At 50.6% G+C, this 14,210-nt stretch overlaps 1 protein-coding gene across 1 annotated transcript; it reads right to left on the bottom strand.

The window, feature by feature from the left end:
* Positions 1–5,345: 5,345 nt before the first annotated feature.
* On the bottom strand, positions 5,346–12,458 carry LOC138114179 (cytochrome P450 4B1-like). The gene is made up of 12 exons (XM_069023344.1): positions 12,141–12,458; positions 11,126–11,267; positions 10,380–10,424; positions 10,168–10,295; positions 9,612–9,736; positions 9,366–9,517; positions 9,053–9,159; positions 8,693–8,883; positions 8,264–8,397; positions 7,755–7,819; positions 7,000–7,082; positions 5,346–6,280 (listed from the first exon to the last, which is right to left on the bottom strand). Exons 1-12 carry the CDS (start codon positions 12,324–12,326, stop codon positions 6,112–6,114), a joined length of 1,527 nt encoding a protein of 508 aa, XP_068879445.1. The 5' UTR covers positions 12,327–12,458; the 3' UTR covers positions 5,346–6,111.
* Positions 12,459–14,210: the final 1,752 nt, after the last annotated feature.

Raw genomic sequence — 14,210 nt, 5'->3', positions numbered from 1 at the left:
TTGAAGTGAGAGACCTCCGATGCTTTGACCATTCCTGGAACATGAGTTACTTCTGTGGCACGCAGGGTCCTCTTCCTGACCAGTGAGGAAAGGATTAAGGGACTCTGCAGTCAAGGGCAGCCCACCTGGAGCAGTGCTGGGATGGGAGGTTTATAAGAGGGGCATTTTTGGCAGTCCCTGGTTTTAAGGGGAGCAGGGTGTTTTTAGGGTTCTGCTGTGCACTTCCCACGGGTGAAGCTGCTGCTGTCCCTAGCAGGTGGTGACCCAAAAAGTCAGGCAGGAGCCTTCCAGTAATAGACCCGCCTTGAATGGCATTTTCCCTAGAGCCTGAGGTCGGATAGTATTTCAAAAATGCCCTCAAAGCCTTGGCATTGAGAAATCACAGCTGCCGTTGAGAAATTGCATGGGAGTAGAAGAAAACAGGCAGAAGGGTTAGAGGGGTCAAGCCCTCTGCTGTGGAGGCAGGATGGCTGCATCCCCAGCATCACATCAGAGCTGTTTCCATCTACCACCCTCCCTTGGGCAGCTGGAGGCTGAGCCAGCCCCAGGCTGGGTCCCGGACCACGGCACCCATGCTCCTGATGGAGGCTGCTCCCCGACTTCCCTCTGGCAGGTGCCAAACGTCACATGGATTTGGAAAAACAAGCTCCCCTAGGTTCAGTGGTGCTGCTGCACTCAGCAAGGTTTAAGTGTTAGTCATTGCCTGTTCCTGCTGCATCAGCACCTGGGCTGGGGGTGTGGCAAGAAGAAGGGAACCCATTAATTTTTTACCTCTCAGTTGCAAAAGAAGTTAGCAAAGACACCCTTATAATGAATAACAACAGGAGTTTATTCCCTGCCCTGTGCGCAGGGTGAATGTGTGACAGATGTCCGAGCTGTTCACCCTGCAGTGCTTTCATGTGGGTTTGGAGTGGAGCAGTGCTGAGGGCTCAGTGGGTCTCAGTGTCCCTTTCCCCATGGAGCCCTGCCATGGCTGTGAGTCTGAGCAAGGACAAGGATGAGCCTTTACTGCTGGGCTTGCCCAGGAGCTTCCGTGCTTGGTCTTATCACCACCAGTGCCCCTTTGGAGTTCACTTCCCTGGGGAAAACACCTTATGGAGGAGCCAGTGCTATGTCCCAGCAGAATCTCACCTCTGCACTGTCCAAGGTGCTGTCCTGCCTCAGTTTCCCTTGCCTGTGAAGCACAAGCCGAGGCTGACTGATGCTGCCTTCCCGCGAGCTGCGCAGCTGCTCGCAGACTCTTCTCGGTGTGATCCTAAAAAGAACAAAAGGGAGCGAGTATAAATGAAATTTATTGTTGGAAAATCTTAATTAGATTTTAAGCCCCAAAGGGAGAAAAGTGAGGTATTATCTGACACAGCTAATGAGTGTTAAGGGTCCATTGTTATATTTCTTGTTTACCTTTCTGTACTGGCTGATACGGCCCAGATCCTCGCCTGTACTGCCATAATTAGGATATCTCATCTCTTGCTGATAGGGTCGGGATGCTCTTTAAAGCACAATGCTTTAATGTCTCATCCCTCCCTGGCAGGATGAGCGTGATTGGGAAGACAACTTCTGGCGTGCCAGTGCTCGTGCCTTCCACACCGCCCCTGCGAGCTGGGGAATGTCCTCCAGAGTCAGGGCTCTACCTGAGAGCCTCCAGGTGAGGGGCACCTCCCACAGCCTTGTTGACCTCTCTGAAGGGCCCTAAGCCACCTTGCCTGGGGGCCAAATCGTCCCCAACGCCTCTCTCCACACAGCACAGGGGGACGAAGCTGTCCTTCACAAGCCTCCCCATGCCCACCAGTGAAGGGGAAGGACACCATGGGGGCTCCATCCTACCTCCCCACTCCATAATGCCATTATCTCTGAGGCTTTGGGCTTCAGGAAGATGTCCAAGGTTGGGTTCTGCTGCGGAAAGGATAGTTTTCTTTTGAGCAGAAGATATTCAGGGTGGGGTTTTTTGCATTCCCACCTTGTTACAAGGTGTATCACAGCTTTTCTTTGTGACCTAGGAACCCCATATAATGGAGTATCTTGTTGAAAGTCACCTTTACTCTGATGTTCCCCCGATCTCTCCTGAGGCTCTTTAGCTCTGGGGGTTTGGGGTGTTTCTGTTCTAGCTGTAACTACAATCCTGGAGCAGTTTGGGCAGGTGGACACTTAGCATATAAATTATCCAAGGTAGTTTAATTAAAGACTTGCTGTATTCAGGTAAACTGCTGCTGGAAGCAGCACCAACTCTATTCCTGCACCTGAGCAGCATAGCCTGGGGTTTGTATCCTGGCATTGGGCACCTTGACACCCAAGAGGTGTGATTTGGACCTCCAGAGGAAAAAAGGGAGCCTGTCCCACCATTGTGGTCCTTTGGGTGGGGAAGAAGCCCAGCCACCCAGGTAGAAGCCAGGAGCACAGCTTGGAGGGGTGGCTGTGTGTGGGCAAGGGGGCTGCAAAGTTTTTGGTCTCAATTCAAGCCACTGAAAGCCAGGAGTAAAATACCATCCATTGTTGGTTTATACACCCGTAGTAGCCAAACAAACATCCCCGGAGCCTGTCCTTATCACTTTATTACACCTGCTAGAGTGAATAGATTAAAGAGGATGGGGGAGGAGGGAGAAAGCTGAAGAATCCAGCAGAAAAACTGGGTTTTGGGATTGTTAATTATTCTCTGGGGTCTCTAATCTTTAACTGGCAAACAGCATCACTAACTGTCTTAAAGCCCCTCCTGGAACATCCTGATAATAAGCCATCTGCATGAAGGCACCCCGTTATCTGCCCTCCTCCAGCCGCCTGTGACATGGCTGGAGTGGGAGATAATGAATGTGTGGTGTGTAATAACGACACGTCATTCATGATTATCGGCCTGATACCCAACCTTTTAGCTCCATTGTTTGTGCTTCAAAAAGGAAAAAAAAAAAAAAAAAAGGAAAAAAAGAGAAAATAAAAAGGAGTGGGGAAAGAAGAAAAAGGGGAATTTTTGGTGCTGTGGATTGTCCCGGGGTCCCCAAAGTGTCTCCCTGCCAAAGGGGCTGGCTCTCGTAGCATCTCCCAGAGGGTTTGTTGGTACTCGGGAAGGACTCGCCCGTGGATTGGCGGCTGCTGTAGCCATGGTGATGGAGGAGCGAGCTGAGACAGCACAGAAATGTCACTGCCTGGCAGGGAGACATTTGGGGCAAATGTGTGGGCGATTAGATCTGTGTCACTGGCTGCTGCCCGGCTCCTCGTGCAGCTCCTTTGCTGCTCTCCCAGCCGTTTGGTGGTGGCTTGGCAGAGGAGGTTATCTTGTACAGGCTGCTGTCCAGAAACTGCCACCGTTTGAAGGTGGGGGGATGTTTGTGCTGCTCAGTTTGACCTGGCTGAGCTGAAAACTGGAAGAATTTTCTCCTGGTTGCTGCTGCATTAGGGCTCCACAGTGCATCAGTGCCGTGAGATCTTTCCTCAAAAGCTTTGGCCCTTCAAACTGCAAACCTGGTTTAAGCGTGATTCTTAACAGGAAGAGATTTAAGTGTTTGGCTCAGGGTACCTCAATTACTGTCAGAGCTGCCTGGAATAACAACCCATTTTTTGCATCAGAAATGGCAGCAGCTTCTCCTCTCTTTCCCAAGCAGATTTCCAAGAGCAGTTTCCCTGGAGAAAGTCTCCACTGGAAGTGGTTGAGGTTTGGCCATTCATAACAATCTAGCAATCAGAAGGGCTCTTGGAAACCAAATGGGCAGCACTGGTCATGGCAGTGAATAGGGTGATGGCCCCAAAACACAGGGCACCATACAGGCCATGGGGTGGGCGGCAGCTGGGGGTCCTATCCCCCCCATTCCCAAACCAGAAGATGCTGTGGTCACACCTTTAAGTGGCACCTGGTTTCCTTCGCAGCCCACCACCAAGGAGATGGGGATGGGTCTTTGTGGCCAAGCGCACCTGAAGCTCATTTCTTGGACCACCTGCTGGAGAGTAGATGAGCAGAGCTTCAAGGTGGTTTGTCTGTTCCCACGAATGGCTGAAGTGTCTGACAAATAGGATTTTTCAGTAATGAAAAGGTGTTACCAAACTACTGCCCTCTGAAGGCCTCACTGTGCTGGAGCTGGGGAGGAGGACAGCAGGAGTCTGACCTTTCAGACCTGAGCCCAACAGCAGTGCCAGGGTGGTGGCACTGGCATCTACATGACCTGCATCCAGTCTCCTTCTGTGGGTGGGAAGGGGAGGGTTGGGAGAAGAGGAACTTGGTCTCCAGCTGCCTTGCAGAATAAACACAAGCTTCACCTTGCTGGTTAATCTCAGCTCAGTTAATCCCTGTCCCTTTTGGTACCCAGACAGCCAAAACAAAGGTCTGGATCCAGCCTGAGGAGAGTTTGGTTTCTCCAACTGAGGATACAGCAGGCAGCAGAGATGGGGAGCAGGAGGGCTGCAGGGGTTCAGTCAGATGGGGAGATGGTCAGATTGGCTGTCCTGATCTGGCCATCAGCAGAGAGCTGCCCAGAGAGACAGACAGACAGACAGACAGACATGGTTTGGATATGTTGGTGCCTGCAGTGATTCTGGTGATGCCATTGCTGTGGGTGAAAGCTGCACAGTCTGTCACCGTGGCATGGCACATATGCAGGCCTTCACGCCTTAGTTTCCCCTGATGCCCGCTGGGTGCCCAGGCCCTCGCGGTGGCAAACTTCCCCCGGGCTGTGGGTAATGCCATCGACACGCCAAGGACTGTGACAGAGCAGTGGCTGCTCTGCCGAGGGTGGGCACAGGGATGTCCCCAGGGATAGGGCACATCAGCTGCCTTGCTGGGCCGGGCCGTGCTGCCTGCCAAGCCCAGGGGCTTTTACCAGGGACCAGGAGGACTTTTTCTGGGTCTCCCACTGCCACCTAGTGATCCATTTCACACTCCGGACTTGCAGTTCATCCAGATGGTCCACCTTGACTGGTGCCAGGGAAGGGCTCCCTGTGCCCCCACAATAAGACCAATCCCAGGGCCAGTGCTCACCTGCACCCCTTGGGCAGGCCATTCATGAACTGAGCTGTCAGCTCTCAGCCTCTGCAGGACAGGGTTGGAGGCAGACTCAAGTTTCCTCTTGTTTTATTTTGCAAGCTGATGTTCTTACCACCAGCACTCTTGTGTGTGCAGTGTGTATTTCTGTTTTGCTTTGTTTGATCACACATCGTTTCAGTTGTTTCCTTACCATGGGAACTCCTGGAGTCAAAGGTGAGGTGATGGATGGTGTGGGATGTGTGGAAACAGGCTCCTCAGGCTCAACAGGGTGTGTGCAAACAGTGCTTGTGGCTTGACAAAACACTGACAGGGCTGCACCCTCGGGCACAGCCTTGCCTCTGGCCTGCTGTGCCCCCAAATGCAAATGAAGCCAAAGCCATGCTTGGAGATCATCCCCACAAGGCTTTATTCTCATTTCAGAGAGGAGAACAAGGCTGATCACATGCTGTTTCCAGTGTGCCAAGTGCTTCCTCCAGGTTAGCTGGTGACAGGTTTCTCTGCTGGCTCCTGACTACCCTCAGCCCAAGGAAGTTCAGAGCTGGGGCAGAAAACAACCACAGACATTCATCTCCATAATGGTGGGCACAGTGCCAGCCCCAGAGCAGGAATCTTTTGGAGGGTGGTGCGTGGGGATGCAGTGGGGCTGCCGGGAGGAGCCCTCCCGTCCTAGCACACCCAGGCTGGAGGCAGGGCAGGGACTCTGTGCTGGGACAGCGCACAGGCTTTAGGCATCCGTGCAAACTGTGCCGGGCGTTGTTCACTGCCAAGCCCAAGCGGGGAACTGACAATGGGACAAATCCACAGACGGGTGACAGAGGGTGACAGAAGTCCTGCCAGGGAACGTATGAGGGCAGGTTGGAGGTGAGGAGATGAGCAGGACATGGAGGATGCCCGTGGAGGTGAAGGATGAGCCACAGCCATGCTGTGGAACACCCTTAGCAGTGCTGCTCCCCCTGCAAGGAGGGGACCTGCACCTGCTGGGTTTGGTGTTTGCAAAGAGCCCCTCTGGACAGCAGCAGGACAAGGGTTAATATGGCAGAGGCCCAATGTGGCCACTGTGGGTCTGTTTGGTATTCCCCTCTTAAACCTCTGGGTGGAGGGTCTCCCCTGGGAGAGCTCTTGCCCCCCTGCCATGGTACTCCACGGGATCAGAAAATCTTCTTCAAATGCAGGTGTATCCCGTTGCTGGACCTGAGGACGATCTGTGGTACCATTATGGGAAGCTTGGATGGGTCTGGGCGGAGCTCGAAGTGGAGCAGGGTCAAGGCCAGTGCCACCTTCATCTCATTCATGGCAAACTGCTGCCCGATGCAGTTCCTGGGGAGGGGGTGACAAATGCCCTGATTGCTGCCTTCGTCCCTGACCACCCCCAAGCTGGGCTCACCCCATGTGTGAGCTGGGGGACTTCCAGCTGCTGCAAGGATGACACCACAGCTTATCTAGTAAGCCCCTGATGAACTCAGTTCTGTGGTGGGGTATTGCTATTTTTCTCATTAACAGGCATTGGAAAAAGATACGAGATTGAGAGAACAGGGGCTTACTTCAATAAGAAGTGCAGCCAGGATCCAGACACCTCTAAAAGGTTATTTCTGGCTCTTTGTGGTGATCCTCTTGCAAGTTACTGAGACCTCAGTATCCTGCATCTGTCTATCGATACAGCATTGGAACCACAGAGAGGTGGGCCCAGCTTGGCTTGGAGGTGCACTCGGATTCACCCCTAAACAAGGGAGCTGTGTTCCCACTGCAGGCAAGAGAAAATGTAAACATCTCCACAAAGCCACACGAAAAATGTGTGAAATCCTACTGTGACCACAGAGCTTGGGGTGTGGGAAGTGCTCTGGAGCTGACAGAGCATGGGAATCCCATTACAGGAGATGCTGTAATAGGAAATCCTGTTACAGAAAGCCTGCTTGAGTTGGCCAGGCCAACTTGGCTTGTGGAGACTGAGGGACGATTAGCTCCAGGGGCTTGACTCTGAGCTAGGTCTCACATGCAAGGCAGCCTGATGGGAAGGAGAGGGCTGAAGGATCTCCCACCTGGATCCAGCAGAGAAAGGCAGGAAAGCATGGGAGTGCCTCTGTGTTGAGTTCTCTGGAGAAAACCTCAGGGGGTCATAAACCTGTGGGGGAAACAAAGACCATTTGTTTGGTGTTTGGTCTGATCTGAGCAGCACCAAGGTCTTCCCTGGTCCCCAAGTTAGGGCTGGACATGGCCTCTGCTCTTCCTGGGAGAGCTGCAGATGACAGTCCTCTCTCTACAAAGCCACCGAGTGGATCTTCCCCTTGGAGATATCCAGGTCACCCACCACAATGCCCAAGATGCCTGCAGGTGTTTCCTCATCCATGGCACTAATGACCAAGTCAGGATCCCTCTGTTCCAGAGATGCCTGATCCTTGTTCTCCAGACAGCCACTGGAGAGAGACAGCTATGCACCCTGCCTCAAACTTTCCAGTTATTTCTTCAAGCCTCTAGAATACCATCTTCAAATCACACCCTGCCTGAAGGGCTTGGGGACTTCTCAAACTATTCTAAGCGGGCAGCTGAAAGCAGTCTGGATATCTCTGTGTCACCATGCACAAAGAGACTATTGAGCACCCTTTCCCAGCACTTTGTCATATTCAAAGCCTTTGGGGTGTTTGGTAACTCAATTGAACTTTGCATTTAGATGTGGACTGTTGGAATGACAAGGGGAAAAAAAACATAGCAGGGAGGCACAGGCTGCCTGGTCCAAGGGGAATGGATGTCTGGGCTCAGAGATCATCTTCCCTTTCCTGTTATAAAGGTGAAATACCTCGGGGTCCTCCCAGACATCCCGGTTCCTGTGAATAGCAAATATATTCAGTCCAATCTGGCAGCCTGTGAAAGAAAAGGGAGAAAAAGCTGATGACACCTCAGAGTGAAGATGCAGGAGAGGTGTTTTTGGGATTCTCTCCCTCCCTGAGCTCTGCAATGGCTGTTGCAGGAGATCTGGCAGGGATCTCCTGGAAACCTCACATAGAAAAAAGAATGGCCTTAGAGCTAGGCCCCTTTCTCTCATCAGTGTATCACTTTGACTCGGCCTGGAACAACACTCCACAAGTCCCCTCTGAGCTCTGTGAACACCCCACCACCCTGGAGCATGTCACTGGACTCTGTCTGGCCACCTTTTACGGGCTCGCTGTGGTGACAAAGCTGTGGTAGCTCCATACAGCCCTTGGGAGAAAGAAGGGAGTCTGGAAGACCCTTCAGCCTCTCCACACACAGCAAGGAGGCCCTGCTTGTCATGGACAGCCGCAAGAAGGATGAACAAACTCAACAGACCTGCTGGCAAGCTGCGTCCATCAGGAAATGTGATGGGTTTGGAGAGCTGTCGGGACACACCAGGAACTGGTGGGAACAGGCGCAAGCTCTCCTTGATGCACATCGTGGTGTAGGTCATCTTCCCAAGGTCCTCCCTGAAAGCAGACTTGCTGAGGGTGCACTCAATCCCTTTGTCTATGTCACTGATGAAGATAATAAACAGTACTGGCCCCAGTATGGACCCCTGAGGGATACCACTTGTCACTGATCTGGACATTGAGACATTGACCACCGCCTGCTGGATGCCACCTTCCAAACAATTCCTCAACCTCTGAACAGTCCACCCATATCTCTCCAATTTAGAGAGAAGGATGATGTAGGAGACCATGTCAAAAGCCTTAAAGGGTAAGAAAAAGAGTTCAAGATAAGGAATAAGCACTCCTAGCTCACCACTCAATGGTATCTCGATCTCCCAGGATTCCCTGGATCTCCTCCCTGCACCGCTGCTGGTGCTCAGGGTGTAATGACATGCAGTAGAAGAGCCAGGAGATCCCACTGGCTGTGGTATCATGACCCTCAAACATGAAGGTGTCCACCTCAGCACGCAGGTCCTCATCAGACAGTCCAACTCCATTTGCATCCTAATGAAGAGGAGAGCATATAATGCCTAAGCACACAGGTCTTTTATTTTTATACCCAAAGGGCTTGAAGGATTTGGTGTCTCTTGTGCTTCCTTTCTTGTGCTGATGCACCCTCGGTGCCGCACAGTTCTGTTCTTTGGCATTTGGCACAATAATTTAAAACATTCACCTTGCTACAAAGCAGAATGTCCAGAAAATCCAGGTGTCTCTTCTTCTGGATCTTTTCAAGTTCCTTCTCATTGGAGAGCAACATCTTTCTTTCTTGTATTACCTGATCTGCATAGAAGAGAGATCAGTTCAGTGCATCCTGTCCCTTCAGAGTACCCTCACGTACTTGACCGCTCGGTCGTCAGCTTGGGCTCTTGTTTAATGTGTAACCCTCTGGCCAACCCATGCTGCAACCCTGCTCTGAGCCACTCCAGAGACAAGTGGGGGAGAGGTTCAGCTGGGGGACAGGACTGGGGAGAAAGGGGCAGGAATACCTGTGTGGGTATGGGCCAGCTTGCAGGCATCCTGAAACTCACGGCCTTTGCGAGTCAGGTTGTAGAAGACATCCTTGAAAGAAAAAGTCTGGATTCTTTTGTTCAGGAGGCAGCTCAGGTCATAAACAGCTCTAATATAATAGTGGGAGTTGCTGTAAGGAGGCCGAGGTTAAAGCTGGTGTTAGCAAAATGAGTGGTGAAACAGGAGCACTTGCTTTGCCAGGGTTTGGAAATTCAGGCACTGACCTCTGAGTCTGACAGTTGGAATTAAAGCTGAAGGCACATTTCATGATGCTGTCTAGTGTCATCAAGCTGACATCTTGAAAGAGCTCCACTGACTTCCTCTCCTTGATACGCTTGTCCCATTTATCCTAGAGGGAGAGACAAGGGTAAGGAGAGACAGACTACCATCTGTGGTCAGGTCATGTTTTCCTGTCCCTCTTCCCAGATCCACAGTGCTAATTGCTTTCTTTTCTGGAAGCAGAGGCTGTAGTTCATGATATATTCCATTAATCTAATCTAACTCTTCTGTGCATTTCTTTTTCCAGGTGTATCACATCAAGGTATGAAAGGATATTCTTGCAGTGGTTGATTTTATTGGCAAAAAAAAGAAAGAGTAAGTGGAGAGTCCAAAGGGACACTGAAGGTGAAGGGAGAAATTTCAGAACTTCCAAACTACTCCAAAAGTTCCGTGAAACTCCAGAAATTATCTAAGTGCAGTCTCTTTCTCTCATTCACAGATCTGATTATTTTCACTGTTTCACAGCTGAAAGGTAAAAGTAGCAGGAGTGGGGATTCCTACCAGCATCACTTTGACCGAGTCTGACATCAGGGTCACATAAGATTTCAGAACATCATAATGAAAAGCTGGGGTGAGCATCTTCCTGTGCTGGAACCATTTGCTTCCTTCCAAGATCAGCAGCCCCTTCCCTGAAGGCACAAACAGCAAAGGCACAATCAGCTCCTGCAGGCTCTGATCATAGCTCTGACATCCTTACTCTTCTTCTGACTTACCGATCCAGGGAATTAGGAGTCTGTAGGGTACACTAGCCTTGGGATCTGTAAAACAGAGCAGGTATCAGAAATGTATGAATAATGAATTCAACACAACAAAAGAGGAAATTCAGGATAAACTTGCAACAGATTTCACCCCCTAAATCACAAGATGGAATTAATCTCATTTCAAGACATAAAATACTGTACCACCACAGGTAGAGTTTAAAAGTGGTCATCAACAATTATGATGGCAGTGGACTTGAAAAAACAGAGAAAGAACAAAACAATGTGTGTGAAAAAGAAACAGCCACGGCAAATTTTAAAACTGACAACAATGGATGGGAGTTACTGGGGATGGCCCCGTATTTAACACTCACATGCTCCACAGAAGGAAGCAGAGGAGAAGACTTAAGATGCTTTCTGAGAGCCATTGCCATGCCAGCTCACCCTTTTTACTGGGTTTACTGGGAAGCACAAATATTGCAGTGGTAGAATCCATAGAAGACAATAAGACAAATGACCCTCAAACTGGGAACTGACAGGAAACTGGAAGGAACAGTGCCCAGGAACCTGGTCACTGTTTTGCACAAGAATACAAACTGCTTCATAAAACCTGGGGCAGGCTGGGAGTTCATGAAGAGGAGCAAAAGAATTGCAATAGCTGTGAAGGAAGCTGGCAGAGGGGATGATTCCAGGTAAGTTTCGCAGTATTTTCTTGGTAGGAAAGCATCAAAGACTTCTCAAAACCAAATGTAGAGACTCACCTGTTCGGCCAAGTATGCTTTTGGCATATTCAGGATGGTGGACCACTAGAGAAGGCAAGACTGGTCCAAACCATCTGGGAAAGGCATAGGGATATTCTTCTCCCCATGACACTATCTGATGTAAAAATTTTTCAGAATATACCTGCAATGAGAATTAATCAGGGATTAATAAAGGCAAAAAAAGAGGGACATGGAAGGGAGAGCAGAGGTTAAACTTGCACTCTCATGGAAAGCACGTGCAAGACATTCTCTCTTGGGAAATGAAGGAAGAGTGGGCGGACTCGCCACACAGGGGCTTTTGTGCTGCAGGTGGAGGGCAGGATGAGCATTGCAAGGGGACTGTGCACAAGAGGAAAAGCTGCCTGAGCCACCAAATCCCTGCAGCACAAAACAGCTCCACGGAGCGTCCCTTGCTGGGCTGGCTGCAGCTGAGCCACCTTAGGATGGCCCAGGCTCGGAGCAGCTCCGTGTTGCACTTGGGAGTCTACAGCTGGCATGGGCAATGCCAGGATGCCTGGTGGACAGGCCAGGCAGACCAAGGCTGCCACACCCCTGTTCCTAATTTCAGCAGTGCAAGGTGGGCATGCAGGGTGAAAGCAAAACATCTTCACCATAGAATGATGGAAACGGCTGCATTAAAATGCCCTGCTTTTGTGGCCGTGTCTTCTTCAGTGGCTATAGGGCAAGACACTCCTACTGGTAGAAGGTTTCATGTAACAAAGAGATGTTTTATGGTTGTTCATACTCAAAGAACTTCACAGAAGTCCCATAACTCTATGTTTGAGGACATGATTGAAAAGAGCATGACTCTTTTTTGCCAAATGATGTACACCTCATATCCAGCACCCTTTCCTCCTGCCCTGCAGAAGTCTTGGCACTCCCTCTGCAGAGGTCCTCTCCTGAAGGAAGATACAGGAGCAGGGGACACACACACCCCATGCAGTCCTTCTCATCCTGACTGATATCTTGCACAGTTGGGACAAACCCACCCTGGCTGAGCCCGCTCACTCCTTACCAGGTGATTGTGGCCATAGAGCCAGTGTTTTGGGGGGCCAGGGAATGCCTCCAGAGCTTTGGTGAGTTTCTTCCTCTCCCGGTAGAACTGGAGCACCTTCAGCAGCACAAAGATTACACCAAGCAGCACAGACAGCTGCAGGACGACAGCAGAAGGTCTGGCTATGTTGTCCAGCAGAGATGCCATGCTAGTCCAGGACGCTGCCTTCTCCTGCCTGTTTCTCACCTGCTCCTCTCACACCTGAGCCAGGTGGGGAGCTCAGTGCAGGTAAAAATCCTCTCCCTCCTCCTCTGCAGGAGCGGAGTCTGGCGAAATGGAGCTGACAGCAATTTATAGCTGCTGGAACATCATGGCAAACACTGCGTCAGCTCAGCCAGCAGCCTGTGCTCCCACTCACCCTTTGACCTGCTTTCTGCAACCTGCCCCTGCAACCTGGATAACAGACAGCCTCTGAATATTTCCTGCTTTCTCTGAAGTCCCAGCAGCGCTGTCACACACACTCACAGTCCTCCATGCCCAGGTGGACAAAGACAGAGGAGGAAGGAAGTGAGATGTAGGCAGGCTGGGGCTCTAGTTGAGCTCTGTGCTGTCCTCAGACAGTTCAGGTATAGAAGCCATCCATCTGCCCACATGAGGTGAGGAACGCAAAGGCCACCTCTTCCCAATGAGTGAGCTGCATGGATTCAGCCACCTTCATCTGTAAAAGCAGCGCTCTGGGTGACTGCAGCATCACCCAGCGCTGCTGGGCTGTAATCGAGGGAATGGACATAACTCCAGCAGCACACAAGGGATGTGGCCCTGCTCCCCAAGGGCTCCTACCACAGCCAAGGCAGGAGACAAAACTGCAGTCCAGAGGAATTACCATGGCCAGTAGATGAGACAAGGAGAGGAAATGCTGCAGAGCAGTGAAGTGAGCGGCATCAAGGTGGAGAGCACATGATGGGGAGGTGTGATGGAAGGTCATGCTCCCTCTACAGTGCTGGTGAGCCCTCCTTCCTCTGTCCACATGGCATCTCTGTAGCACTGCAGTTACCTCTCTATTGCAGTGATTGGTTAGGGCCCAGGTAGGACCCTCCTAGGAATCCCTGTGCAGATCCTGCTGGTTACCTGGACTCACATCCCATAAGCCCAGAAACCTGGAATGGCAATGTGGAGCTGGTGGAGAACTGGGACTGGAAGCATATGTGTGTGGGTGACTTCCAGGCATACTGTAAAAAGGAGGATCCCCAGATGGGCTGAAGTAATGTCCCATTTGTGTCTTGGGATATTATGAGGATAAATGGGTTATCATTTGTGGAGGCTGATAGTCTGATAGGATACAACATAGGAGCTGCTGAACTTCGTGAGTGCTTCTCTTCAATGTAACACATCTCTGAGACACAGGACTTCTGATGTTTGGGCACTTTCCTTTAGTTTTTAGTCTAAAATATGCCATGTCCCACTTTTTCTGCCTGTAGAGTCATTTTGTTGATAAAATGTAATGTTTATCTGATGTTCAATGTCACTGCCTTGGAGAACATCCCTGGTAGGCACTACACTGAGCAGCATTACCTTTTCACACACTTGGCCATCTTCATGAAATTTAGTGTTTCTTGTTATACTGAGCCAGCTGGATCTGCGTGAAAGTTCAGGGGAGAGTTAAAGGTTGATCTTTAAGAGGCAGAAAGCTGCAATCTGTTGGGTTAGGCATTTCTTAGGGAGGGCTTTGGTGGTAGCCAGAGCATGCAGGACCCAGTTTGCCATGACAAACTCTCACGTGAAGACCTGCAGCAAATTCTTAAATCTAGTGATGATGTGTAGTTGGGTCTCTCGCAAGGTCTGCACAAGGAAAACAGGGAGGTCTGATGTTTGAGCCTTTGTTCATTGCCAATGGAGTTGTCTGGAATTTCCTGTGGCACCTATCCCATTGCCAGACTGACCAACCTGGATTTGGCTGCCACCTTTCAGTAATGATGTAAAATATAAGTCATAAATACCCCCAAACCCACAAGTGGAGGGGACAGGCCAGTGGATGGAGTTTCTGGTGCAGCCACAGATGAAACTTTTATAACAACCCAGAAATTCTCAGTG

This window comes from Aphelocoma coerulescens, chromosome 8 (assembly GCF_041296385.1).
Source record: "Aphelocoma coerulescens isolate FSJ_1873_10779 chromosome 8, UR_Acoe_1.0, whole genome shotgun sequence".
Classification (NCBI taxonomy): domain Eukaryota; kingdom Metazoa; phylum Chordata; class Aves; order Passeriformes; family Corvidae; genus Aphelocoma; species Aphelocoma coerulescens.
Note: the sequence above shows the minus strand (reverse complement) of the source record. Positions and strands in the feature narration are given on the sequence as shown.

Excerpts from the sequence above, each read along its gene's own strand:
- LOC138114179 (XM_069023344.1), bottom strand. The coding sequence starts at position 12,326 with ATGGCATCTCTGCTGGACAACATAGCCAGACCTTCTGCTGTCGTCCTG. Across the intron at positions 10,296-10,379 it reads ACTCCTAATTCCCTGGATCG|GGAAGGGGCTGCTGATCTTG; the intron begins GTAAGTCAGAAG and ends TTGTGCCTTCAG. Across the intron at positions 9,160-9,365 it reads GCTGGCCCATACCCACACAG|ATCAGGTAATACAAGAAAGA; the intron begins GTATTCCTGCCC and ends TCTTCTATGCAG.